Source organism: Somniosus microcephalus, chromosome 4 (assembly GCF_052327205.1).
Source record: "Somniosus microcephalus isolate GS21.2 chromosome 4, FLI_Smic_1.0, whole genome shotgun sequence".
Taxonomy (NCBI): domain Eukaryota; kingdom Metazoa; phylum Chordata; class Chondrichthyes; order Squaliformes; family Somniosidae; genus Somniosus; species Somniosus microcephalus.
Window position 1 is genome coordinate 11,096,111 of NC_140990.1, and position 25,905 is coordinate 11,122,015.

Sequence of the window (25,905 nt, forward strand, 5' to 3'; positions counted from 1 at the left end):
GAAGTGCCCAGTTATTGCATCCTTTATAATAGATTCCAGCATTATCCCAACTACTGATGTGAGGCTAACAGGTTTGTAGTTCACTGCTTTCTCTCTCCCTCCTTTCTTAAATAGCGGGGTTACATTTGCTATCCTCCAATCTGCAGGAACCGTTCCAGAATCTATAGAATTTTGGAAGATGACAACCAATGCGTCCACTATCCCAATGGCCACCTCTTTCAAAACCCTAGGATGTAGGTCATCCGGTCCTTGGGATTTATCAACTTTTAGTCCCATTAATTTTGTTAGTACTGTTTTTTTACTAATAATAATTTCTTTAAGTTCCTCATTCTCGCCACACCCTTGGTTTTCTCGTATTTCTGGGAGGTTTTTTGTGTCTTCCTCCGTGAAGACAGAAACAAAGTATTTATTTAATTTCTCTGCCATTTCCTCATTCTCCATTATAAATTCTCCTGTCTCTGACTGTAAAGGACCTACATTTACCTTCGCCAGTCTTTTCCTTTTCACATACCTATAGAAGCTTTAACAATCCGTTTTTATATTTTTCGCTAGTTTGTGCTCATAATCCATTTTCCCTTTCTTTATCAATTTCTTAGTCCCCCTTTACTGATTTCTAAAAAGATCCCAATCCTCAAGCTGACTGCTTTTTCTGACTTAATACTCACTTTAATTTCTTTTGTTAGCGATGGTTGGATCACTTTTCCTTTTGGGTTTTTATGTCCTAGAGGAATATATGTTTGTTGCAAATTATGCATTATTTCCTTGAATGTTAGCCATTGTATGTCCACCTTCATACCTTTTAGTCTAGTCTCCCAATCTACCATGGCCAACTTGTCCCTCATACCCTTGTAGTTTCCTCTGTTTAGATTGAAGACCTTAGTTTCAGATTGGACTACATCACCCTCAAACTTAATGTAAAGTTCAATCATATTATGGTCACTTGTCCCTAAAGGTCCCTTTACCACAAGATTGTTGATTAGCCCTTTCTCATTACACAGTACCAGATCCAGAATAGCCTCATCCCTGGTTGGTTCCTCCACATACTGATCCAGGAAATCATCTCGCATGCATTCCAAGAATTCGTCCTCCACACCATTAGTGGTAATTTGATTTGCCCAGTCAATATGTAGTATATAATTCCCTCAGTCTGGAGAATAGAAGTACAGTGGATTCGCGCGCGATCTTCTCGAGTCTGTTCCAACTGACATGTTTAAGTGGCCTGTTATACACAAGCTTGGTTACTGCGAGAAGGATATGCTGCTCGGGTTAGATGAAGTAGGGTGGGAGGAGGCTCGTGTGGAGCATAAACGCCAGCATGGACCAGTTGTGCCGAATGGCCTCTTTCTGTGCTGTACACTCGATGTCACACTCAGGAAATGGGATTGTTTGGACCTGACCTCCTCCTGAAACCCTGTTGAATGGCCTCGCCTCAGTGCGATAGCACTTTTAAATCTCTTCCCATCGTCAGAACATTTTACAGGGTCTCAGTGGGAATTTGCAGCTCTCTAAATAGGTTGGACGCTCAGCGAACGGTGACTGTCCAGTATGAACTCGCTGGTGTCCGAGCAGGCTGGATGACTGAGTTTATCCCTTCCTGCACTCGGAGCAGGTGAACGGCCTCTCTCCACTTCAAAGTGGTTGCTGTTTCAGCAGGCTGGAGGACTGAGTCAATCCCGTGCCGCCTGTGCAGTCAGTGAATGGTCTCTCCCTGGTGTGACCTTGCTCGTGTCTCAGCAGGTGAAAGGACTGAGTGAATCCCTTCCCACACACGGAGCAGATGAATGGCCTCTCCCCGGTGTGAATTCGCTGGTGTCTCAGCAGGTGGGAGGACAGAGCAAACTCCTTCCCACACACGGAGCAGGTGAACAGCCGCTCCCCGGTGTGAATTTTGTGGTGTGCCAGCAGGGTGAACGAATGAGCGAATGCCTTCCCACACATGGAGCAGGGGAACGGCCTCTCTCCAGTATGAGCACGCTGGTGTCGCTTCAGCTCTTGGGAGCTTTTGTAGCTCTTCCCACAGTCTGAACATTTAAAAGGCCTCTCATCAGTGTGAACTCACTTGTGGCCCAGGAGGCTGGACATATACGGGAAGTCCTGCCCACACATGGAGCAGGTGAATGGCCTCTCCCCGGTGTGAACTCGCTGGTGTCCCAGCAGGCTGGCTGAATATCTGAAGGCCTTCCCACACATGGAGCAGGTGAACGGCCTCTCCCCAGTGTGAACTCGCTGGTGTATCAGCAAGAGGGTGGACTGAGCGTATCCCTTCCCACACACGGAGCAGGTGAACGGCCTCTGTCCATTATGAATTCTCCAGTGTACCAGCAGATTCGAGGACTCAGCGAATCCCTTCCCGCACACGGAGCAGGTGAATGGACTCATCCCAGTATGTACTCTCCGGTGGGTCCGCAGGCTGAACGAATGAGCGAATCCCTTCCCGCACACAGAGCAGGTAACGGCCTCACCCCAGTGTGAACTCGCTGATGTGTCAGCAGGTCCGCGGAGTTCACAAACCTCTTGTGGCAGTGAGAGCAGCTGTACAATCTCTCTCCAGTGTGCAGCCGCTGGTGCTTCATCAGATACTGGGAGCGCTTAAAGCTCTTCCCACAGTCTGAACATTTAAATGGCCTCTCGTCAGAGTGAACTCACTGGTGTCCCAGCAGGTTGGACAAACACGTGAAGTCCTTTCCACACATGGGGCAGGTGAACGGCCTCTCCCCGGTGTGAACTCGCTGGTGTATCCACAGATTGGAGGACTGAGCGAATCCCTTCCCACACACTGGGCAGGTGAACGGTCTCTCCCCGGTGTGTACTCGCTGGTGTGTCCACAGATTGGAGGACTGAGCGAATCCCTTCCCACACACTGGGCAGGTGAACGGCCTCTCCCCAGTGCGAGCTCGCCGATGAGCTTTCAGTGCATACGGGTGAACGTATCCCTTCCCGCAGTCCTTGCATTTATGCAGTCAGTTCCTACTGTGACTGCACTCATGGCTAGTCAGCTGGGCGAACCCCTTCCCGCAGTCCTCACATTCATACCGTCTCTCTCCAGTGAGCCTGTCCATGTGGCCCTCCAGGTCAGGCGATCGGCTAAATCCATGTCCACACATGGAACACGTGTGCAATTTGTCCACGCTGCGATCGCTGCGCTCCCCTTCCATGTGCAAAGCCCGGTGAAATTCAGGTACTGATGAATCGAGAGACTCTGTCAGATCTTGACGTGCTGTTTGGTTTGAGATTCCTGTCTGTAAATGCTCCGTTTTTAAACACTGTGAAAGGAGTGTAGAATGACGGTAAGAGGGAGAATGTTGCCTCATGTCCCCCTTTCCCAGCCCAGGGGCAGTGGAGCTGATTTTCAGGCCCCAGCTGCTGCACAGGTTGGTTGAAAGGATCAACAGTAATGGCGGCTGCAATCCCCACAAGCCCCCGCACTCCAGAAAGCGCTCTGGCCGCCGCGCTGAGTTGTGGCTGATCCCTCGCATGCACCCCATGGCACCGCCCTCTTCTGCTCCACAGGCGCCCGGCCTGCACCACACATGCTCAGCACACACACCGCCTGAGAGTCCGGATCACCAGCGGAAAGTCAGTTTTATCAGGTTTTTTTATATAGCGGAGAGAAACGCAGGCGGGGAGATAAATAAAAAGAAAATACAAACCGCACCATCCCAGTGCCCTCCCGGCACCGAGCGGAGTGGATTGAGCAGCCGCAGCCCCTTGTCTTCTGCACAGAGCCAGACTGGGGCACGTCATCAACTCCACGGCGGTGACTGAAGGGAGATCCGGCCAATAGGGAGAGAGCGGGCGGAGCTCGGAGGACTGAGGTGGCGGTGGATCCTCCAACCAATCGGGGTGTCCGAGGGGCGGGACTTCTGCCGCCTGTTTTTCCCACTGCTGAGACAAGTGGAATGCAGCAGAGGGCGCTCTTCTGAGTTTGGGGCTCAGGCCTGTTAGTGGAGCAGTGCAGAGGGAACTTTACTCTGCACTGGGCTTTACTCCCTCAGCACTGCACTGGAGGGGCAGCACAGAGTTTTAGACTCGAGTCTCTGGAGTGGGACTTCAACCCACAACCTTCTGACTCAGAGGCGAGAGTGCTGCCGCCTGAGCCATGGCTGACACTCTGTATCTAACCCGTGCTGTACCTGCCCTGGGAGCGTTTGATGGGACAGTGTAGAGGGAGCTTTACTCAGCATCTCACCCATGCTGGACCTGATCTGGGAGTGTCTGATGGGGACAGTGTACAGGGAGCTTTACTCTGTATCTAACCCGTGCTGTACCTGCCCTGGGAGTGTTTTACGGGACAGTGTAGAGGGAGCTTTACTCTGTATCTAACCCATGCTGTACCTGCCCTGGGAGTGTTTGATGGGACAGTGTAGAGGGAGCTTTACTCTGTATCTAACCCGTGCTCTACCTGCCCTCACGAGCAAATTTGGCTAGGGTAAATAAAATCAGAGAGTTAAATGCGTGGCTCAAAGACTGGTGTGGGAGAAATGGGTTTTGCTTCTTGGGACACTGGCACCAGTACTGGGACAGGACAGAGCTGTTCCGTTGGGACGGACTTCACTTGGCCAGTGCTGGGACTAGTATCCTGGTGAATTGAATAACTAGGGCTTTAGAGAGGGCTTTAAACTAATTAGTGGGGGGGGGGGAGGTTTCAAGAGAGTGAAAAATAAAAATGTCAGCGGAGAAGGCAATAGAGCAAGGTAGCAGTGGGGGAATTAAAAACCAGAGCATGTCAGGAAGGGACAGAATATATAAAGATAAAGGTAATGTAGTAAAGGGGGTAAAAGCAGGAATAAATTGTCACAAAACATATTTAAAACTTCTTTATCTGAATGCACGCAGCATTCGTAACAAAATAGACGCATTGACGGTACAAATAATTACACATGGGTATGATCTGGTGGCCATTACGGAGACATGGCTGCCGGGTGACCATGACTGGGAACTAAACATCCAGGGGTATTTGACTATTAGGAAGGACAGACAGGAAGGAAAAGGAGGTGGGGTGGCTGTGTTAATAAAGGATGGAATCACTGCAATAGTCAGAAATGATATTGGGTCAAAGGATCAGGATAGTGAAACGGTTTGGGTGGAAATAAGGAATGGTAAGGGGAAAAAGTCACTAGTGGGCATAGTCTATAGGCCTCCTAACAGTTGCAACTCTATTGGTCAGAGTATACATCAGGAAATAGTTGGGGCTTGTAATAAGGGAACAGCTATAATCATGGGAGGTTTTACCTTTTATATTGACTGGACAAATCAAATTGGGCAGGGCAGACTTGAGGAAGAGTTCATAGAGTGCATTAGGGATGGGTTCCTTGAGCAGTATGTTACTGAAAAAACCAGGGGGCAGGCAATCTTAGATCTGGTCCTGTGTAATGAGGCAGGATTAATAAAAAATGTCCTAGTAAAGGATCCCCTTGGAATGAGTGACCATAACATGGTTGAATTCCAAATTCAGTTGGAGGGTGAGAGAGTTGGATCTCAAACCAGCGTACTAAGCTTAAATAAAGGAGACATTGAAGGTATGAGAGCAGAGTTGACTAAAGTGGACTGGGAAAATAGATTAAGGTGTAAGATGGTACATGAGCAGTGGTGTACATTCAAGGAGATATTTCACAATTTTCAAGAAAAATATATTCCACTGAGGAAAAAGGGCCGTAAAAGAAAAGACAGCCATCCGTGGCTAAGTAAAGTAATAAAGGATAGTATCCGACTGAAAACAAGGGCATATAAAGTAGCCAAATCTGGTGGGAGGATAGAAGATTGGGAAGTTTTTAAAAGCCAGCAAAGAATAACTAAAAGATTAATTAAGAAAGGGAAGATAGATTATGAAAGTAAACTAGCGAAAAATATAAAAACAGATAGCAAGAGTTTCTACAGTTATATAAAAAGAAAATGGGTGGCTAAAGTGAATGTTGGTCCCTTAGAGGACGAGACCGGGAAATTAGTAGTGGGGAACATTGAGATGGCAAAAACGCTGAACAAATATTTTGTATCAGTCTTTACAGTAGACGACACTATAAATATCCCAACACTGGACAAACAGGGGGCTATGGGGGAGAGGAGCTAAACACGATTAAAATCACTAAGGAGATGGTACTCAGTAAGATAATGGGACTTAAGGCGGATAAATCCCCTGGACCTGATGGCTTACATCCTCGGGTCTTGAGAGAGGTAGTGGTGGGGATTGCGGATGCATTGGTGGTAATTTTCCAAAACTCCCTGGATTCAGGCAAGGTCACAGCAGATTGGAAAACTGCTAATGTAATGCCCTTATTACATAAGAACATAAGAACATAAGAAATAGGAGCAGGAGTAGGCCAATCGGCCCCTCGAGCCTGCTCCACCATTCAATAAGATCATGGCTGATCTGATCCTAACCTAAAATCTTCTATCACTGTGCATCCACCCGAACCCATGTGATCTCCCGGGAGAGGCGAAAAACCAGATAAAGACCCAATGGCCAATTTGGGAGAAAAAAATCTGGGAAATTCCTCTCCGACCCATCTAGGCGATCGAAATTCTTCCAGGAGATCACTCTGTCCCTATATTTTCTACAGTACTTACCTTCTGTAAAGGCGATCTCCACCCCAGCCAGGAACAGGAATAAAACCATCTCCTGAAATCTAACACAGAATTAGAACACAGTAGGAGCAGAACCAGGCAACAGGGCCCCTGGGCCCACTCCACTACCCACAGGGCCATGACCATTCCGAACCTAGACTCATGTCTAATTTCCTGCCCGCTCCCCATAACCCTTAATTCCCTTCACTTCTAGGAAACTATCTATTTCTGTTTTAAATTTATTTAATGATGTAGCTTCCACAGCTTTCTGGGGCAGCAAATTCCACAAACCTACCACCCTCCGAGTGAAGAAGATTCTCCTCATCTCAGTTTTGAAAGAGCAGCCCCTTAATTTAAGATTATGCCCCCTAGTTCTAGTTTCACCCATCATTGGGAACATCCTCACCGCATCCACCCGATCAAGCCCCTTCACAATCTTATATGTTTCAATAAGATTGCCTCTCATTCTTCTGAGCTCCAATGAGTAGAGTCCCAATCTACTCTACCTCTCCTCATATGACCACCCCCTCATCCCCGGGATTAACTGAGTGAACCTTCTTTGTACTGACTCGAGACAAAGTATGTCTTTTCTTAAGTATGGACACCAAAACTGTATGCAGTATTCCAGGTGCGGTCTCACCAATACCTTGTACAACTGCAGCAATACCTCCCTGCTTTTATATTCCATCCCCCTAGCAATAAAAGCCAACATTCCATTGGCCTTCTTGATCACTTGCTGCACCTGCATACTAACTTTTTGAGTTTCGTGCACCAGGACCCCCAGATCCCTTTGTACTACAGTACTTTCCAGTTTCTTGTTTAAAAAGGGAGGTAGACAAAAGGATGGAAACTATTGACCAGTTAGCCTAACATCTGTGGTTGGTAGAATGTTGGAGTCCAGTATTAAGGAAGCAGTAACAGGACATTTGGATAAGCATAACTTAATCGGACAGAGTCAGCATGGTTTTATAAAGGGGAAGTCATGTTTGACAAATTTGCTCGAATTCTTTGAGGATGTAACAAACAGGGTGGATAAAGGGGAACCAGTGGATGTGGTGTATTTGGACTTCCAATAGGCATTTGACAAGGTGCCACACAAAAGATTACTGCACAAGATAAAAAATCACAGGATTGGGAGTAATATACTGGCATGGGTGGAAGATTGGCTATCTAACAGAAAACAGAGAGTTGGGATAAATGGTTCATTCTCGGGTTGGCAGTCAGTAACTAGTGGTTTTCAGCAGGGGTCAGTGCTGGGACCCCAACTCTTTACAATCTATATTAACGATTTGGAGGAGGGGACCGCGTGCAACATATCCAAGTTTGCCGATGATACAAAGATGGGAGGGAAAGCAGTGAGTGAGGAGGACATAAAAAACTTGCAAAAGGACATAGACAGGCTAAGTGAGTGGGCAGAAATTTGACAGATGGAATATAATGTTGGAAAGTGTGAGGTTATGCACTTTGGCAGAAAAAATCAAAGAGCAAGTTATTATCTAAATGGAGAGAAACTGCAAAGTGCTGCAGTACAAAGGGATCTGGGGGTCCTGGTGCATGAAACACAGAAGGTTAGTATGCAGGTACAGCAGGTGATCAGGAAGGCCAATGGAATCTTGGCTTTTATTGCAAGGGGGATGGAGTATAAAAGCAGGGAAGACTTGCTTCAGTTATACAGGGTGCTGGTGAGGCCACACCTGGAATATTGCGTACAGTTTTGGTTTCCATATTTAAGAGAAGATATACTTGCTCTCGAAGCAGTTCAGAGAAGGTTCACTCGGTTGATTCCGGAGATGAGGGGCTGACTTATGAGGAAAGGTTGAGTAGGTTGGGCCTCTACTCATTGGAATTCAGAAGAATGAGAGGCGATCTTATGGAAACATATAAGATTGTGAGGGGGCTTGATCGGGTGGATGCGGGGACAATGTTTCCACTGATGGGTGAGATTAGAACTAGGGGGCATAATCTTAGAAAAAGGGGCTGCCCTTTCAAAACTGAGATGAGGTGAAACTTCTTCACTCAGAGGGTAGTAAATCTATGGAATTTCCTACCTCAGATAGCTGTGGAAGCTGCAACATTAAATAGATTTAAATCGGAGATAGACAGTTTCCTAGCAGATAAGGGAATTAGGGGTTACGGGGAGCGGGCATGGAAGTGGATGTGAGTCTAGATTCGGATCAGCCATGATCCTATTGAATGGCGGAGCAGGCCCGAGGGGCCGTATGACCTACTCCTGCTCCTACTTCTTATGTTGTTATGTTCAATCCCATCAATTTCCCTAACACTATTTCCCTACAAATATTGATTTCTTTCTGTTCCACCCTTTCATCAGACCCTTTGTTCCCCGACATCTCTGGGAGGTTATTTGTGTCCTCCTTTGTGATGACAGAACCAAGGTATGTGTTTAAGACCAGGACCAGTGCAAGATAGATTAAGGCGATACTTAGTACAACTAAATCAGGAGGTACAAGCACTAAATAAAGTAGTAAGGAACCAACAACAGATTAAAGGTCTAGAAAGGCAGAATGCTGGACTTCAACCAGATGAGTTGCCCAGAATAGGTCAACAAGTAATGACGCAAGTTATCGGAAGAAAGGGAATGGGGCCCGTTGGATGGGGCCATGTACTGTATTAATGACAAGTGATAAGTGTGTTTGTCTACAAGAATCGATGGGTATGCGATGGAAGCAATGGACCCAGGTGAAACCATTTAACACTAAAGACCCCATTCTCCCCTCTCCTCTAGGGGAAAGAGCTCGGAAGATGGCCAGACCTCTGTTTAAATTACAGATAAACATGGATCCAGTCGACCCTTTATATCAGAGGGTCCGTTTCGGGGAGAAGAAGCTCTCCTGGTTTACCCTTACACCTGAGAACTCATTTTTAATGTGGAAGCAAGTCATCCTCGGTTCTGAGGGACTGCCTAAGAAGAAAGAAGAAGATATAATTGGAGTAAGACTTCTTTACTCCTGTACTCAAATCCTATTGTAATGAAGGCCAGCATACTATTTGCCTTCTTAACTGCCTTTCATGACCACCGGACGTCCCAAAGCGCTTTACAGCCAATGAAGTACTTTTGAAATGTAGTCACTTTTGTAATGTGGGAAACGCGGCAGCCAATTTGCGCACAGCAAGCTCCCACAAACAGCAATGTGATAATGACCAGATAGTGTTTTCTCGTCATGTTGATTGAGGGATAAATATTGGGCTCAAAACACCGGGGATAACTTCTTCAAAATAGCACCACGGGATCTTTTAAGTCCACCTGAGGGGGCAGGCGGGGGCCTCGGTTTAACGTCTCATCCGTAGGACGGCACCTCCGACACTGCGGCGCTCCCTCAGTACTGCACCTCCGACACTGCGGCGCTCCCTCAGTACTGTCCCTCCGACAGTGCAGCACTCCTTCATTACTGTCCCTCCGACAGTGCGGCGCTCCCTCAGTACTGCCCCTCCAATGGAGCAGCGCTCCCTCAGCACCGCCCTTCCGACAGTGCAGCACTCCTTCATTACTGTCCCTCCGACAGTGCGGCGCTCCCTCAGTACTGCCCCTCCGACAGTGCGGCACTCCATCAGTACTGCCCCTCCGACAGTGCAGCGCTCCCTCAGTACTGACCCTCCAACAGTGCGGCGCTCCCTCAGTACTGACCCTCCGACAGTGCGGCGTTCTCTCAGTACTGCCCCGCCGACAGGGCCGTGCTCCCTCAGTACTGCCCCGCCGACAGCGCGGTGCCCCCTAAGCACTGCCCCTCCGACAGTGCGGCGCTCCTTCAGCACTGCCCCGGCGCATCAGACTAGGTTTATGCGCTTGAGTCCCTGGAGTGGGGACTATGAACCCACAACTTTCTGAGTCAGAGACGAGGGTGCTCCCAACTGAGCCAGTGGCTGGCTCTCAATGTCTTTCAGATCCTTGCTAAAGCGCGGTGGCCGGGGTTATTGTCACTGACCCTTTAATCAGAAGAACACACGAGAGGGGGGAGGGAGTCACTTTAAATGTGGAGGGGGTGGGTGTCCCTTTAAATGTGGAGGGGGTGGGTGTCACTTTAAATCTGGAGAGGTGGGACCGCGCATGCTCATTCGGCCCCCTTCCCACAAATGCGAGGTTATCCACTTTCACAGAATCACAGAAACCCCACAGTGCAGATAGAGGCCATTTCGGCCCATCGAGCCTGCACCAACACTTTGGTGGCAAAAACAGGAAGGCAGATTATTATCTGAACGATAATAGATTGGGAGAAGGGGAAGTGCAATGAGACCTGGGTGTCCTTGTGCACCAGTCGCTGAAGGTAAGCCTGAAGGTGCAGCAGGCGGTTAAGAAGGCAAATGGAATGTTGGCCTTCATAGCGAGAGGATTCGAGTAGAGGAGCAAGGATGTCTTGCTGCAGTTGTACAGGGCCTTGGTGAGACCACATCATGAGTATTGTGTGCAGTTTTGGTCGCCTTATCTGAGGAAGGATGTCTTTGTCAGGGAGGGAGTGCGGCGAAGATTCACCAGGCTGTTACCTGGGATGGCAGGAATGATGTATAAGGAGAGATTGGGTCGACTGGGCTTATACTCGCTGGAGTTTAGAAGAATGAGAGGGGATCTCATTGAAATGTATAAAATTCTAAGAGGACTAGACAGACTAGATGCAGGAAGGATGTTCCCGATAGTCATGGATTCCAGAACCAGGGGTCGCATAGAAACATGTCCTAAATGGCTTAACCCTTATCCTCAGACTTAGAGATGAGGAGGAATTACTTTACCCAGAGAGTGGTGAGCCTGTGGAATTCTCTACCATAGAAGGTAGTGGAGGCCAATTCATTAAATATTTTCAAGAAGGAGTTAGATATATTTCTTAAGGCTAAAGGGATCAAGGGATATAGGGAGAAAGCAGGGACAGGTCACTGAATTTGGATGATCAGCCATGATCTCATGGAATGGCAGAGCAGGCTCGAGGGGCCAAATGGCCGATTCCTGTTCCTATCTTCTATGTTTCTTCTTTGTTTAATTTGAAGAACACATGAGAGGGGGGGAGGGAGTCACTTTAAATGTGGAGGAAGTGGGTGTCCCTTTAAATGTGGAGGGAGTGGGTGTCCCTTTAAATGTGGAGGGGGGTGGGTGTCACTTTAAAAGTGGAGAGGCAGGGCCGTGCATGCTCATTCGGCCCCACCAAAAAACGAGGCTGCCAGTGCACCTGCGCGGGGCCCCCGGAGAGCTGGCAGAAGGCCAGGCCCGGGGAAGAGGCGAAATCAGCGGCCGGGGTAAAGTCAAGTGTTGGGGAATCGATTTAAATCGAGGTGAGGGGGGAGCGGAGAGTGAGATTATAAAGTAAAATACGAGAAAAACCAAACCTGAGAGTCGGGCGGGCGGAACCTCCGCGGGCGCCGAACGGAGTGGATTGAGCCGTGCGGGGTGGCAGAGTGAGCCGGAGCAATGTGATTCTGACTGACGGGAGCGCGGACTAATAGGGAAAAGGGCTGAGCTGGGAGGACTTCACTGGGTGGCCTGGTCCTCCAACCAATGGCGGCGCGGCAAGGGGGCGGGGCCTCCTCTCCAGCTCAGGTGCGCTGGGGCCGATTGTGACGCGCTGTCCCCAGGTGAAAGCAGCTCAGTCAGCACAGAGCTGGGGCTGGAATCTGGGAGAGGGGCCGCAGGCAGCGGGCCTGGCAAAGGGGCACAAGCTTCACAATACAAGCTTCTTTCAAATGCAAAATTGTTTCCTACAGACAGCCTTGGTCACTCTGCAAAAAAAACTGTTTAACAATTCATCATAACTCCCCTGCTTTAGGAGAGGCATAGAGTGCAAAAGCAAGGAAGTTATGATGAAACTGTGTAAAAGACTGGAGTCAGCTGTGGCTCAGTGGATAGCAGAGTCAGAAGGTTGTGGGTTCAAATCCCGCTCCAGGGACTTGAGCATATAAAGCGAGGCTGACACTCCAGTGCGGTGCTGAGGGAGCGCCACACTGTCGGAGGGGCAGTGCTGAGGGAGCGCCGCACTGTCGGAGGGGCAGTACTGAGGGAGCGCTGCACTGTCAGAGGGGCGGTACTGAGGGAGCGCCGCACTGTCGGAGGGGCAGTACTGAGGGAGTGCCGCACTGTCAGAGGGGCAGTACTGAGGGAGCGCCGCACTGTCGGGGGAACAGTACTGAGGGAGCACTGTCGGAAGGGCAGTACTGAGGGAGTGCTGCACTGTTGGAGGTGCAGTACTGAGGGAGTGCCGCACTGTCAGAGGGGCAGTACTGAGGGAGCGATGCACTGTGGGAGGGGCGGTACTGAGGGAGTGCTGCACAGTGGGAGAGGCAGTACTGAGGGAGCGCCGCACTGTCAGAGGGGCAGTACTGAGGGAGCGCCGAACTGTCGGAGGGGCGGTACTGAGGGAGTGCTGCACAGTGGGAGGGGTAGTACTGAGGGTGCGCCGCACTGTCGGAGGGGCAGTACTGAGGGAGCGCCGAACTGTCGGAGGGGCAGTACGGTGGGAACACTGCACTGTCGGGGGGCAGTACTGAGGGGGCGCTGCACTGTCGCAGGGGCCGTACTGAGGAAGCGCCGCACTGTCGGAGGGGTGGTGCTCGGAGCACCGCACCATCGGAGGGGCAGTACTGCGGAAGCGCCGTACTGTCGGAGGGACAGTGCTGCGGGAGAGCCGCATTGTTGGAGGGGCAGTAATGAAGGAGCGCTGCAGTGTCGGAGGTGCCGTCCTACGGGTGAGACGTTAAACCGAGGCCTCCGTCTGCCCCCTCAGGTGGATGTAAAAGATCCCATGGTGCTATTTCGAAGAAGTTATTCCCGGTGTTTTGAGCCCAATATTTATTCCTCAATCAACATGACGAAAAAACAGATTATCTGGTCATTATCACATTGCTGTTTGTGGGAGCTTGCTGTGTGCAAATTGGCTGCCGCGTTTCCCACATTATAACAGTGACTACACTTCAGAAGTACTTCATTGGCTGTAAAGCGCTTTGGGGCATCCGGTGGTCGTGAAAGGCAGTTAAGAAGGCAAATGTTATGCTGGCCTTCATTACAAGAGGATTTGAGTACAGGAGTAAAGAAGTCTTACTCCAATTATATCTTCTTCTTTCTTCTTAGGCAGTCCCTCGGATGACTTGCTTCCACATTAAAAATGAGTTCTCGGGTGTAAGGGTAAACCGGGAGAGCTTCTTCTCCCCGAGACGTGTTATGTTCATTAATAACTAGACATTCTGATTATGAACACAGCTAGCTTCTAGCTAGTCATTTATTCAGTACACGTTCTCTAGGTACAGTATCTGTAGAGATGCAGCCTGTGTGCTCCTGTGTGCAGGCTGCCATCTTGACTGTTGCCTCCTGGGTAGCCTAGTGCCTCATGGGTAATGTAGTCTTAATATCTATACAGCTGGGTAGTGTAGTCTTATATACATACAGCTATATAGAGCTCTACGGCTCCACCTAGTGTCCACTATAGAATGACATGCTATTGATCACTACATCCCCCTTTCTTTGAGGTTTAACAAAATCAAGATCAATCAACTTTCAAGAAAACAATAAAGATAATATCAGTAACACTTTTGTTAGTGCTCTATAAACATAAACATTTTCCAAACAGTCAACACATTTTCAAAGCTTTACATTTTACTCAAAGATTAAGTCTATCAGGCTTTTTTACTTCACGTGTGGATCTTCTCAACATGGGTAAGTCTGATGTGTCTTCGTGAGATTGTTCTGGCGGTGAATGACAAGATGCAGTTGCAGCATTGTCATCAATCTGCTCTTGTATAGATCGAGGTCTCCTTGCGATCTTTGCTTGGAGAGGGTTTCAGTGTTTCCTTCACTCTTCATGCCATAACTCTCAATGTAGTCAATGCACTCTCGAAAAACTGCTGGCAGCTGGATCCCATCATACAGCATAGTCCTCTCAGCAGCCTTGGCTAATGGAACACCAAAGATTGGCCTGAGGGAAGAAGGAGTATCCACCGGAACTGCTTCCTGCTCTGGTGCAGGCTTCTTCTTTTTCTTTTTCTCTTTCCACTGCTTAACAATATCTGCTGCGGTTATATCTTTGGACTTTTTCTCCTTGTGTTTTTCCTCTTTGTGCTTTTCTTCCTTTGGCTTCTCTTTGTGCTTAAAGTCTTTTTCTTTCTTCTTGGAGAAACTAGGCTTTTTGAAGACATGGATACCCTTTGGCCTTTTCATCCTTGATGGGCTCTCTGCTTCATCACCTGAGTCATCTGGTCTGCTTATGGCACAGTTTATACGGTAGACTCTCTTGACCAGTTCTAAGTCTTCACAAGCTTTGTCACCTAGTATCGAATCAAGTCTTTCAGCCATAACAGAAAACATGAGATGATGCAGTTTGTCTTTGACTGTCACTTTAAGTCTGCATACACCTAAGCTATCTATTTTCTGCCCATTATAGTTCTTCAGTAGTACTGACTTTTTCTGTATTTTGGACTTTTCTTTCATATTGTTAATGTCACTCATACTGATTAAGTTTGCTTTTGCCCCAGTGTCTAGTTTCAAGGTAACTAATGCTCCATTTACCTGCAGTGGGATCATCCATTTGTCCACTTTTACTGCATTGACTTTATGTTCAGCATTGTCCATTTCTGAGGGCTGCACATTTTCTGTATCTTTTTTGATATCGTCACATGACACCATTCCGACAAAAAATGTCTCACTTAAATCAGTGCCCTCAATTACATTAACTCGTTGCCCTTTCTTAGTTTGTACTTTTGAAAAGCATTGTTTGGCAAAGTGATTCTTTCCATTAGACTTTGTGCACATTTTTCCAAACGCTGGGCATTGTCTTAACTGATGTTTGTAACCACAGCGTTTACAATTAAAAATTTCATCCTCCGATTGCTTTCCATTTCTGTTCTGCCCACGTTTCTTCCCCTTGTAGGACACAGCACTGACAGCAGCATTTTCACTCATTACAATCGCATCATTATTGATTTCACTGAAAGTCTTCGCGTGCTTTCGAGCTAGCTCGCTGGCTTGGCATATTTTCACCGCATTTTCCAAATTTAGTTCGGTTTCTCTCAACAGACGTTCCCTGACTTTTTTATCATGAATACCAAACACAATCTGGTCACGAATCATGGATGCTTTGAGCTCAGAGAAATTACATGTCTGTGCTTTCAGTTTCAGATCAGTTATAAAGCTATCAAAAGTCTCATTTTGTTGCTGTGTCTGAGAACGGAAGATGTATCTTTCATACGTCTCATTCTTTTTGGGAGAGCAATGTGCATCAATTTTTTTTAGCACATCTTCTAATTTTTCTGTTCTCCGCTGGATTAAATACAAATGTATTAAATACCTCTATCGCCTGTGGGCCTGCAACCGTAAGCAGCAACGCTATCTTCCTTGCGTCTGGCTTCGTACTGAATCCAATGGCTGCAATGTAGAGTTCGAATTGTTGTTTAAGAGTCTGCCAATTGTAGCCGATGTTTCCTGTGAGTTTCAAACGCTCTGGTGGCTTCAAATTCTCCATGTCACTTTTCCCAATTTTCAGCAGATCTTCACCATCCTGGTACCATGTTATGTTCATTAATAACTAGACATTCTTATGAACACAGCTAGCTTCTAGCTAGTCATTTATTCAGTACACGTTCGCTAGGTACAGTATCTGTAGAGATGCAGCCTGTGTGCTCCTGTGTGCAGGCTGCCATCTTGACTGTTGCCTTCTGGGTAGCCTAGTGCCTCATGGGTAATGTAGTCTTACTATCTATACAGCTGAGTAGTGTAGTCTTATATACATACAGCTATATACAGCTCTACGGCTCCACCTAGTGTCCACTATAGAATGACATGCTATTGATCACTACAAGACAGACCCTCTGATATAAAGGGTCGACTGGATCCACATTTATCTGTAATTTAAACAGAGGTCTGGTCATCTTCCGAGCTCTTTCCCCTAGAGGAGAGGGTAGAATGGGGGTCTTTAGTGTTAAATGGTTTCACCTGGGTCCATTGCTTCCATTGCATACCCGTCGGTTCCTGTAGACAAACACACGTATCACTTGTCATTAATACAGTACATGGCCCCATCCAACGGGCCCCATTCCCTATCTTCCGATAACTTGCGTCATTACTTGTTGATCTATTCTGGACAACTCGTCTGGTTTAAGTCCAGCATTCTGCCTTTCTAGATCTTGAATCTGTTGTTGGTTCCTTACTTTTTTATTTAGTGCTTGTACCTCCTGATTTAGTTGTACTAAGTATCACCTTAATCTATCTTGTACTGGTCCTGGTTCTCCCACCCCTCCAGCCAAATCCTCTGGTAGTCTCATAGCTCGTCCTGTCATTAATTCATAGGGGGTCAGTCCGGTCGTTCATCCTGGGGTGGCTTGCAGCCTCATTAGTATGCTGGGTAATAATTCTGACCATCGCTTCCCTGTTTCTTGGATGGCTTTTGTCGGCACGTTTTTCAGTGTCCTATTCATTCTTTCTACCATCCCCGAGCTCTGGGGGTGATATGGTATGTGATATTTTTGTGTCACTTGTAGCAGCTTACAGATTTCTTTCATTATTTTCCTGGTGAAATGAGTGCCGTTGTCTGAGTCAATTTTCAGAGGCACTCCCCAATGGGGTATAACCTCGGTAGCCAATATTAGTGCAACTGTTTTTGCAGAGCAATCTCGGGTGGCAAAGGCTTCCACCCACCTAATAATAATAATCAACTTTATTGTCATTGTTTGTGCACAAGTGCAGTACAACGAAATGTAAGCTTGCGGCTCCCGAGAGTGTACATTTTGATTAAGACATTTAACATACATTTGGCTTGTAACATAAACATAAACATAATAAAGTGCATTGGCAGATGTGCAAGCTTTAGAATTTATTTGCAGAGTTCAATAGGATGACAGCCCTGGGAAAGAAGCTGTTCCTAAATCTGGTCGTTCGGGTGCGAATGCATCTGTAGCATCTCCCAGATGGCAGGGGGGTGAACAGACTGTGGCTGGGGTGGGTAGGGTCTTTGATGATGGTCAGTGACCTCCGTAAACAGCGTTTCTGGTAGATGTTCTCAATGGTCGGTAGCCGGGTGCCGGTAATGCGTTGGGCAGTTTTGACTACCCGCTGCAGGGCTTTCCGGTCATAGTAGCTACAGCTGCCATACCATACTGTGATACAGTTCGTCAGGATGCTCTCTATTGTGCAGCGGTAAAAGTTAGAGAGGATCTGGGGTGACAGGTTACATCCCTTCAGCCTCCTTAGGAAATATAGGCGCTGCTGGGCCTTCTTCACCAAAGAGGAAGTATTGAGGGACCAGGAGAGGTCTTCCGTGATGTGGACTCCAAGGAACTTAAAGCTGTCCACCCTTTCCACCACAGCCCCATGGATGTGGATGGGGGTGTGACTTCCGCCTTTAGACTTCCTGAAGTCCACAATGATTTCCTTGGTTTTCTTGATGTTAAGGGCCAGGTTGTTATCGGCGCACCACTTCACGAGGTGCTGGACCTCCGCCCTGTAGGCTGACTCATCGTTGTTGTTGATCTGGCCTACCACCGTGGTATCATCCGCAAACTTGATGATGGTGTTGGAACCATGAACAGCCACGCAGTCGTGGGTGAAGAGGGAGTAGAGGAGGGGGCTCAGCACACAACCTTGTGGGGCCCCCGTGTTCAGGGTCGGGGGGGGGTAGGTGTGGTTACCTAATTTGACAGTCTGTTAGTTAGGAAGTCCAGGGTCCAGTTGCAAAGGGAAGTGTTCAGGCCAAGAGTGTGGAGTTTGGTGGCCAGCGTGTTGGGGACGATAGTGTTGAATGCTGAGCTGTAGTCTATGAACAGCATTCTGATGTAGGTCTCTTTACCGTCTAAGTGTTTCAATGCAGAATGTAGAGCAGTTGTGATTGCATCCTCCGTTGATCTGTTTGCACGATAGGCAAACTGGTGTTGGTCAAGAGAGGCGGGAACACTGGCTTTGATGTGAGCCAGGACCAGTCTCTCGAAACACTTCATTATGATGGGTGTGAGTGTGACAGGTCGATAGTCGTTCAGACATGTCACAGCCGTTTGCTTTGGCACAGGAATAATGGTGGCGGTCTTGAAGCATGTAGGGACTACTGCCTGGGCCAATGACAGATTGAAGATGGCGGTGAAGACATCAGCCAGCTGATCAGCACATTCTTTGAGTACCCATCCAGGGATGCTATCAGTGCGGCATCGGCAGCGGGTGGAGGCGGAGCTGAGCGGCAGAGCGACTACAAGAGGCCCCAGAGGCTCAGGTAGGCCCCAGTGCGGCATCGGCAGCGGGTGGAGGAGGAGCTGAGCGGCAGAGCGACTACAAGAGGCCCCAGAGGCTCAGGTAGGCCCCAGTGCGGCATCGGCAGCGGGTGGAGGCGGAGCTGAGCGGCAGAGCGACTACAAGAGGCCCCAGAGGCTCAGGTAGGCCCCAGTGCGGCATCGGCAGCGGGTGGAGGCGGAGCTGAGCGGCAGAGCGACTACAAGAGGCCCCAGAGGCTCAGGTAGGCCCCAGTGCGGCATCGGCAGCGGGTGGAGGAGGAGCTGAGCGGCAGAGCGACTACAAGAGGCCCCAGAGGCTCAGGTAGGCCCCAGTGCGGCATCGGCAGCGGGTGGAGGCGGAGCTGAGCGGCAGAGCGACTACAAGAGGCCCCAGAGGCTCAGGTAGGCCCCAGTGCGGCATCGGCAGCGGGTGGAGGCGGAGCTGAGCGGCAGAGCGACTACAAGAGGCCCCAGAGGCTCAGGTAGGCCCCAGTGCGGCATCGGCAGCGGGTGGAGGCGGAGCTGAGCGGCAGAGCGACTACAAGAGGCCCCAGAGGCTCAGGTAGGCCCCAGTGCGGCATCGGCAGCGGGTGGAGGCGGAGCTGAGCGGCAGAGTGACTACAAGAGGCCCCAGAGGCTCAGGTAGACCCCAGTGCGGCATCGGCAGCGGGTGCAGGCGGAGCTGAGCGGCAGAGCGACTACAAGAGGCCCCAGAGGCTCAGGTAGGCCCCAGTGCGGCATCGGCAGCGGGTGGAGGAGGAGCTGAGCGGCAGAGCGACTACAAGAGGCCCCAGAGGCTCAGGTAGGCCCCAGTGCGGCATCGGCAGCGGGTGGAGGCGGAGCTGAGCGGCAGAGCGACTACAAGAGGCCCCAGAGGCTCAGGTAGGCCTCAGTGCGGCATCGGCAGTGGGTGGAGGCGGAGTCGGGAGCAGTGAGGAGGAGCTCGGGAGAAAACCCGGCGACCAGCGAGGCCCGAGACCAGTCGGGAGCAGTGAGTCGGAGCCCGGTATAAAAACCGGAGAGAGGCGAGGCCCGAGACCACAGCTGGGGCAGTCGGGAGAGCAGGAGGCCAGTAACTGCTGGGGCAGTCGGGAGAGCAGGAGGCCAGTAACTGGTGAGTTTAAAAGCTCACCTTTCGCGGGCTTTTTCTTTCACAGCTGGTGCAGTTGGGAGAGCAGGAGGCCAGTAACTCTTATATAGGTGGAGCTGTTGCTAAACCCGAAACACTACAGTGTAGTGTCTCCCACCCTTCCACCTCCTCTAACCTTTTAGGGGTTAGGGGAAGTTGAAAAGGTAGGTTCAATTTATTTTATTTCAGGAGCCTAACCTAGGTGGAAAAGGTTCCAGGACAGGAGGCGGCAGTGAAAATACAACACCAGAAAACAGGTAGGTGACTGGTTGGTGAGTACTTTCACAAACTTATTCTAAGTAGAATTCAATAATTAAGCTAAATTGTAGTAAATAAAAGGGTATTGTAAGGGTTAAGTCATGGAAGGGCAGCTCGGACCCGTGTCATGCTTCTCCTGTGCCATGTGGGAAATCAGGGACACTGTCCCTGACAACTATGTGTGCAGGAAGTGTGTCCAGCTGCAGCTCCTAGCAGACCGCATGGCGGCGCTGGAGCTGCGAATGGACTCACTCTGGAGCATACGCGATGCTGAGGATGTTGTGGATAGCACATTCAGTGAGTTGGTCACACCGCAGGTAAAGGCTAGCTCAGACAGTAAATGGGTGACCAAAAGGCAGGGTAAAGGCAGGAAGGTAGTGCAGGAGTCACCTGCGGTCATCTCCCTCCAAAACAGGTTTACCGTTTTGGGTACTGTTGGGGGAGATGACTTATCAGGGGAAGGCACCAGCAGCCAGGTTCAGGGCACCATGACTGGCTCTGCTGCACAGAAGGGCGGGAAAAAGAGGGATAGGGCTATAGTGATAGGGGATTCAATTGTAAGGGGGATAGATAGGAGTTTCTGTGGCCGAGACCGAGACTCCAAGATGGTATGTTGCCTCCCTGGTGCAAGGGTCAAGGATGTTTCGGAGCAGGTGCAGAGCATTCTGAAGGGGGAGGGGGATCAGCCAGTTGTCGTGGTACATGTAGGTACCAACGATGTAGGTAAAAAGAGGGAGGAGGTCCTACAAGCTGAATTTAGGGAGTTAGGAGCTAAATTGAAAAGTAGGACCTCAAAGGTAGTAATCTCTGGATTGCTACCAGTGCCACGAGCTAATAAGTTTAGAGAGAGTAAGATAGATAAGCTAAATACGTGGCTTGAGCAGTGGTGCAAGGGAGAGGGATTTAAATTCTTGAGGCATTGGAACCAGTTCTTGGGGAGGAGTGACCTGTACCAAGGGGACGGTCTACACCTGAACTGTGAGGGAGCCGATGTCCTCGGGGTAATATTTTCTAGGGCGGTTCGGGAGGATTTAAACTAATTTGGCAGGGGGATGGGAACCTAGGTAGTGGAAAAGAGGGAAGTCATATGAAGTTAGAAATAGATGGTAGAAAGGTGAGAAGCAATAAGCAAAGGAGAGAAACACAAAGGGCCAAACTAATTCATAATGAGAGTGTGAAAAAAGCAAGCCTGAAGGCTTTGTATCTTAGTGCTAGAAGCATTAGGAACAAGGTGGATGAATTAGTTGTGGAAATAGAGGTAAACAAGTATGATTTGATTGGGATTACAGAAACGTGGCTGCAGGGTGGGCAAGGCTGGGAACTTAACATCCAGGGATATACAATATTTAGGAAGGATCGGCAAAAAGGTAGGGGAGGTGGGGTAGCATTGCTGGTAAAGGAGGGGATTAATGCAATGGAAAGGAAGGATATTAACTCGGATGAAACGGAATCTGTATGGGTAGAAATGAGAAATAGCAAGGGGAGGAAAACGTTAGTGGGTGTGATATATAGGCCTCCAAATAGTAATATGGAGGTGAGGGAAGGCATAAAAAGGGAAATTAGAGAAGCGTGCGATAAGAGCACAGCTGTCATCATGGGTGACTTTAATTTACATATTGATTGGACTACCCAAATTAGTAAAAATTCTGAGGAGGAGGAATTCCTGGAATGTTTTCGGGACGGTTATCTGGACCAATATGTCGAGGAGCCGACTTGAGATCAGGCCATTTTAGACTGGGTATTGTGCAATGAGAAGGGACTTATCAGCAATCTTCTTGTACGAGGCCCCTTGGGTCAGAGCGATCATAATATGATCGAGCTCTCAGTCGAGATGGAGAGTGAGGAAATTGAATCAGAGACTAAGGTCCAGAACTTAAATAAAGGGAATTACGAGGGTATGAGACGGGAATTGGGTAAGATTGATTGGGTGGTGTTTCTGGGGGGATTGACAGTGGATAGACAATGGCAAGCATTCAAAGATAGAATGGAAGAATTCCAGAACATGTTTATACCGGTTTGGCATAAAAATAAACCTAAAAAGGTGACTCAACCGTGGATAACGAGGGAAATTAGGGACAGCATAAAATCAAAAAAAAGGGCATATCAACTGGCAAAAAAAAGCACCAGACCGGAAGATTGGGGGCAGTACAGGATACAGCAAAAGAGGACAAAGGGATTAATCAGGAAGGGGAAAATAGAATACGAAAGTAAACTTGCAGCAAACATAAAGACAGACTGCAAAAGCTTTTATCGGTATATCAGGAGGAAAAGACTGGTAAAATCCCAAGTCGGTCCCTTGCAGTCCAATTCGGGAGAACATATAATGGAGAATAAGGAAATGGCAGACCAATTAAACTCATACTTTGGTTCTGTATTCACAAAGGAGGACACAAATAACCTCCCAGGAATATCGGCAAACATAGGGACTAATGAGAGGGGGGAGCTGACAGAAATTAGTATCTCTAGGGATATGGTGTTGGGTAAGTTGAGGGGACTGAAGGCCGACAAATCCCCGGGGCCTGATAAACTACATCCTAGGGTACTTAAGGAGGTGGCCCTGGAGATAGCAGATGCTCTAAGGATCATCTTCCGGAACTCCATTGACTCGGGAACAGTACCCGTGGATTGGAGGGTAGCTAATGTTACCCCAATATTTAAAAAGGGGGGTAGAGAGAAAGCAGGGAATTATAGACCAGTAAGCCTTACATCGGTTGTGGGCAAAATGCTAGAGTCCATTATTAAGGATAAAATAGCGGAGCACTTGACAAATGGGGAAAGGATCGGACAGAGTCAACATGGATTTACAAAGGGTAAATCGTGTTTGACTAATCTGCTGGAATTTTTTGAGGAAGTAACTGGTAAAATAGATGGGGGAGAGCCAGTGGATGTGGTGTACCTTGACTTCCAGAAAGCCTTCGATAAGGTTCCACACAAAAGATTATCATGCAAAATTAAGGCTCATGGGATTGGGGGCAAAGTATTAACGTGGATAGAGAACTGGCTGGCGGATAGAAAACAGAGAGTTGGAATAAACGGCTCGTTTTCGGAGTGGCAGGCAGTGACCAGCGGGGTGCCGCAAGGATCTGTCCTGGGACCCCAGCTGTTCACAATATATATAAATGATCTGGATCAGGGAATTGGATGCAATATTTCCAAATTCGCTGACGACACTAAACTAGGAGGAGGGGTGGGCTCTGATGAGGATGTCAGGAGGCTACAGTGCAATTTGGACAGGTTGGGGGAATGGGCGGATACGTGGCAGATGCACTATAATGTGGATAAATGCGAGGTTATCCACTTTGGGGGTAAAAACAGGAGGGTGGATTATTATCTAAATGGCAATAGATTGGGAGATGGGGAAGTGCAGAGGGACCTGGGTGTTCTTGTGCACCAGTCACTGAAGGAGAGCATGCAGGTGCAACAGGCGATTAAGAAGGCAAATGGTATGTTGGCCTTCATATCAAGGGGGTTTGAGTATAGGAATAGGGATACCTTACTACAGCTGTACAAGGTGCTGGTGAGACCGCATCTGGAGTATTGTGTACAGTTTTGGTCGCCCCATCTGCGGAAGGATGTTCTTGCCATGGAAAGAGTGCAGCGGTGATTCACCAGGCTGATACCTGGAATGGCGGGAATGACCTACGAGGAGAGATTGAATAGTTTGGGCTTGTACTCACTGGAGTTTAGAAGATTGAGAGGGGATCTCATCGAAACATATAAAATTATGGCAGGCCTGGACAGGCTGAATTCAGAGAGAATGTTTCCAATGGCAGGGGAGCACAGAACCAGGGGCCACAGTCTAAAAATAGCGGGCAAATCATTTAAAACAGAGATGAGGAAGAATTTCTTCACTCAAAGAGTGGTGAGCCTGTGGAATTTCCTGCCACAGAGGGCTGTGAAGGCTAATTCAATAAATATTTTCAAGAGAGAATTGGATATATTTCTGAAGGCTAAGGGGATTAAGGGTTACGGAGAAAAGGCGGGGACGGGGTACTGAACTGGTAAGATCAGCTATGATCTCAGACGAAGATCAGCCATGATCTCATTGAATGGCGGAGCAGGCTCGAAGGGCCGAATGGCCTACTCCTGTTCCTATCTCTATGTTTCTATGTTTCTATGTCCAGCAGCCTTACGTGTGTTCACTCCGCATAGAACACCCCTTACGTCGGAGGTCGACAGAGTGAGCACCTGGTCTTCCGGGGGTGGCAAGGCTTTGGTAGCTGGCTCCCTGTTGTCCCTGTCAAAGCGAGCGTAGAAGTTGTTAAGGTCCTCCGGAAGGGAGGCTTCGCTAACCGGGGGGCTGGTGTTTTTGCCCTTATAGTCAGTGATGGACTGGATGCCTTGCCACATGCGCCGGGGGTCCGAGTTGTTGTGGAAATGATCCTCTAGCCGCAGTGTCTGTTTCCTTTTGGCAGTCCTGATACCCTTTTTTAGGTTGGTCCTAGCCGCACTGTAAGCCACCGCGTCGCCAGATTTAAATGCTACATCACGTGCTTTCAACAGCGAGCGGACCTCCCCGTTCATCCAGGGTTTCTGATGTTTTTATGGGTCGTGACGACCTCGACGCAACTGTTGATGTAGAATAGCACTGTGGATGCGTATTCCTCGATGTCAGTATGGGCAAACATGCTCCAATCAGTGCATTCGAAGCAATCCTGAAGCTCTGAGACTGCCCCCTCTGGCCATACTTTCACTGATCTTACTCATGTTTTCACTCTTTTGATGAGTGGTTTGTATGCCGGGGCTAGAAACAAGGAGGTGGTCAGACTTCCCAAGGTGAGGGCAGGGAATGGCCTTATAAGCATCGACAATGCTCGTGTAGACTTGACCCAGTGTGTTCTCCCCTCTTGTGGGGCAGGAAACATTCTGGTGGAATTTCGGGAGTACAGATTTTAGGTTTATGTGATTGAAGTCCCCCGCAACGATAAAAGCTCCGTCTGGGTGTGCAGTTTGTTGTTCGCTGATGGCCCTGTAGATGTCCTTCAGTGCTAGTTTGTCATTAGCATGTGGTGGGATGTAGACCGCAGTGATGATAACAGCCATGAATTCCCGAGGCAGGTAGAAGGGTCTGCACCTTACCATGAGGAATTCCAAATCAGCAGAACAGGATCTATCGATTATGTCCATGTTAGTGCACCAGGCATTGTTAGTGTAAATGCACAAACCGCCTCCCTTGCTCTTACCGGAGTCTGCAGTTCTGTCGGCGCGGAAGACCGTGCATCCTTCTAGCTGAATGGTGGTGTCAGGGATGCCGTTGTTCAACCAGGTCTCTGTGAAGATCATGGCGCAGCATTCCTTTGTCCTTTTCTGTGAGGAGAGATCAAGTTTGATCTCATCCATTTTATTTTCCAGTGACCTAACATTGGCCAGGAAAATACTTGGGAGGGAGGGTTTGTGTGGGGCCCTCTTTAACCTGTTGTGGATTCCGGCCCTCTTGCCCCGCTTCTGTTTGTGCTCTCTGCGCGGTCTGCGCCAACTTCCGGCTGGGGAAGGATGCCACGCTGGTCCCAGGGATCGGACGATGTCGGGAGGCAGATCGACGGTGCCAAGTGTGAGCCGCACGCAATCGGCCCCGATATCGAGAAGCATCTGCCAGCTGTACAGCAGGTCCGCCCTCAATTCCCGTGTGAGCAGAGTCAAGAAGAGACTCAGAAAGAGGGTAAAAACGCTCAGTCTCGGGAGAGACAAAGCCGCTGCGTCCGTGCGCGCCGCCATTTTTTTTTTGACACGGGGCCGGTGAACGGTTTCTCCCTAGAGTGTAGCTACTGGTGTCGTTCAAG

The 25,905-nt window shown here is 48.8% G+C and overlaps 1 protein-coding gene and 1 pseudogene across 2 annotated transcripts in view; both read right to left on the reverse strand.

Annotated features, from left to right (window-relative positions):
- Positions 1-1,464: 1,464 nt before the first annotated feature.
- Positions 1,465-3,155, reverse strand: LOC147118290 (uncharacterized; annotated as a pseudogene).
- An 11,027-nt stretch (positions 3,156-14,182) lies between these two features.
- Positions 14,183-25,905, reverse strand: part of LOC147118291 (uncharacterized) — a 277,499-nt gene continuing 265,776 nt past the window's right edge. For both annotated transcript variants that reach the window (XM_085984363.1, XM_085984362.1), the window contains one exon: positions 14,183-14,533. In XM_085984363.1, the coding sequence (XP_085840489.1) occupies positions 14,198-14,533 (336 nt within the window). In that variant the 3' untranslated portion in view covers positions 14,183-14,197. The remainder of the gene's footprint in view (positions 14,534-25,905) is intronic.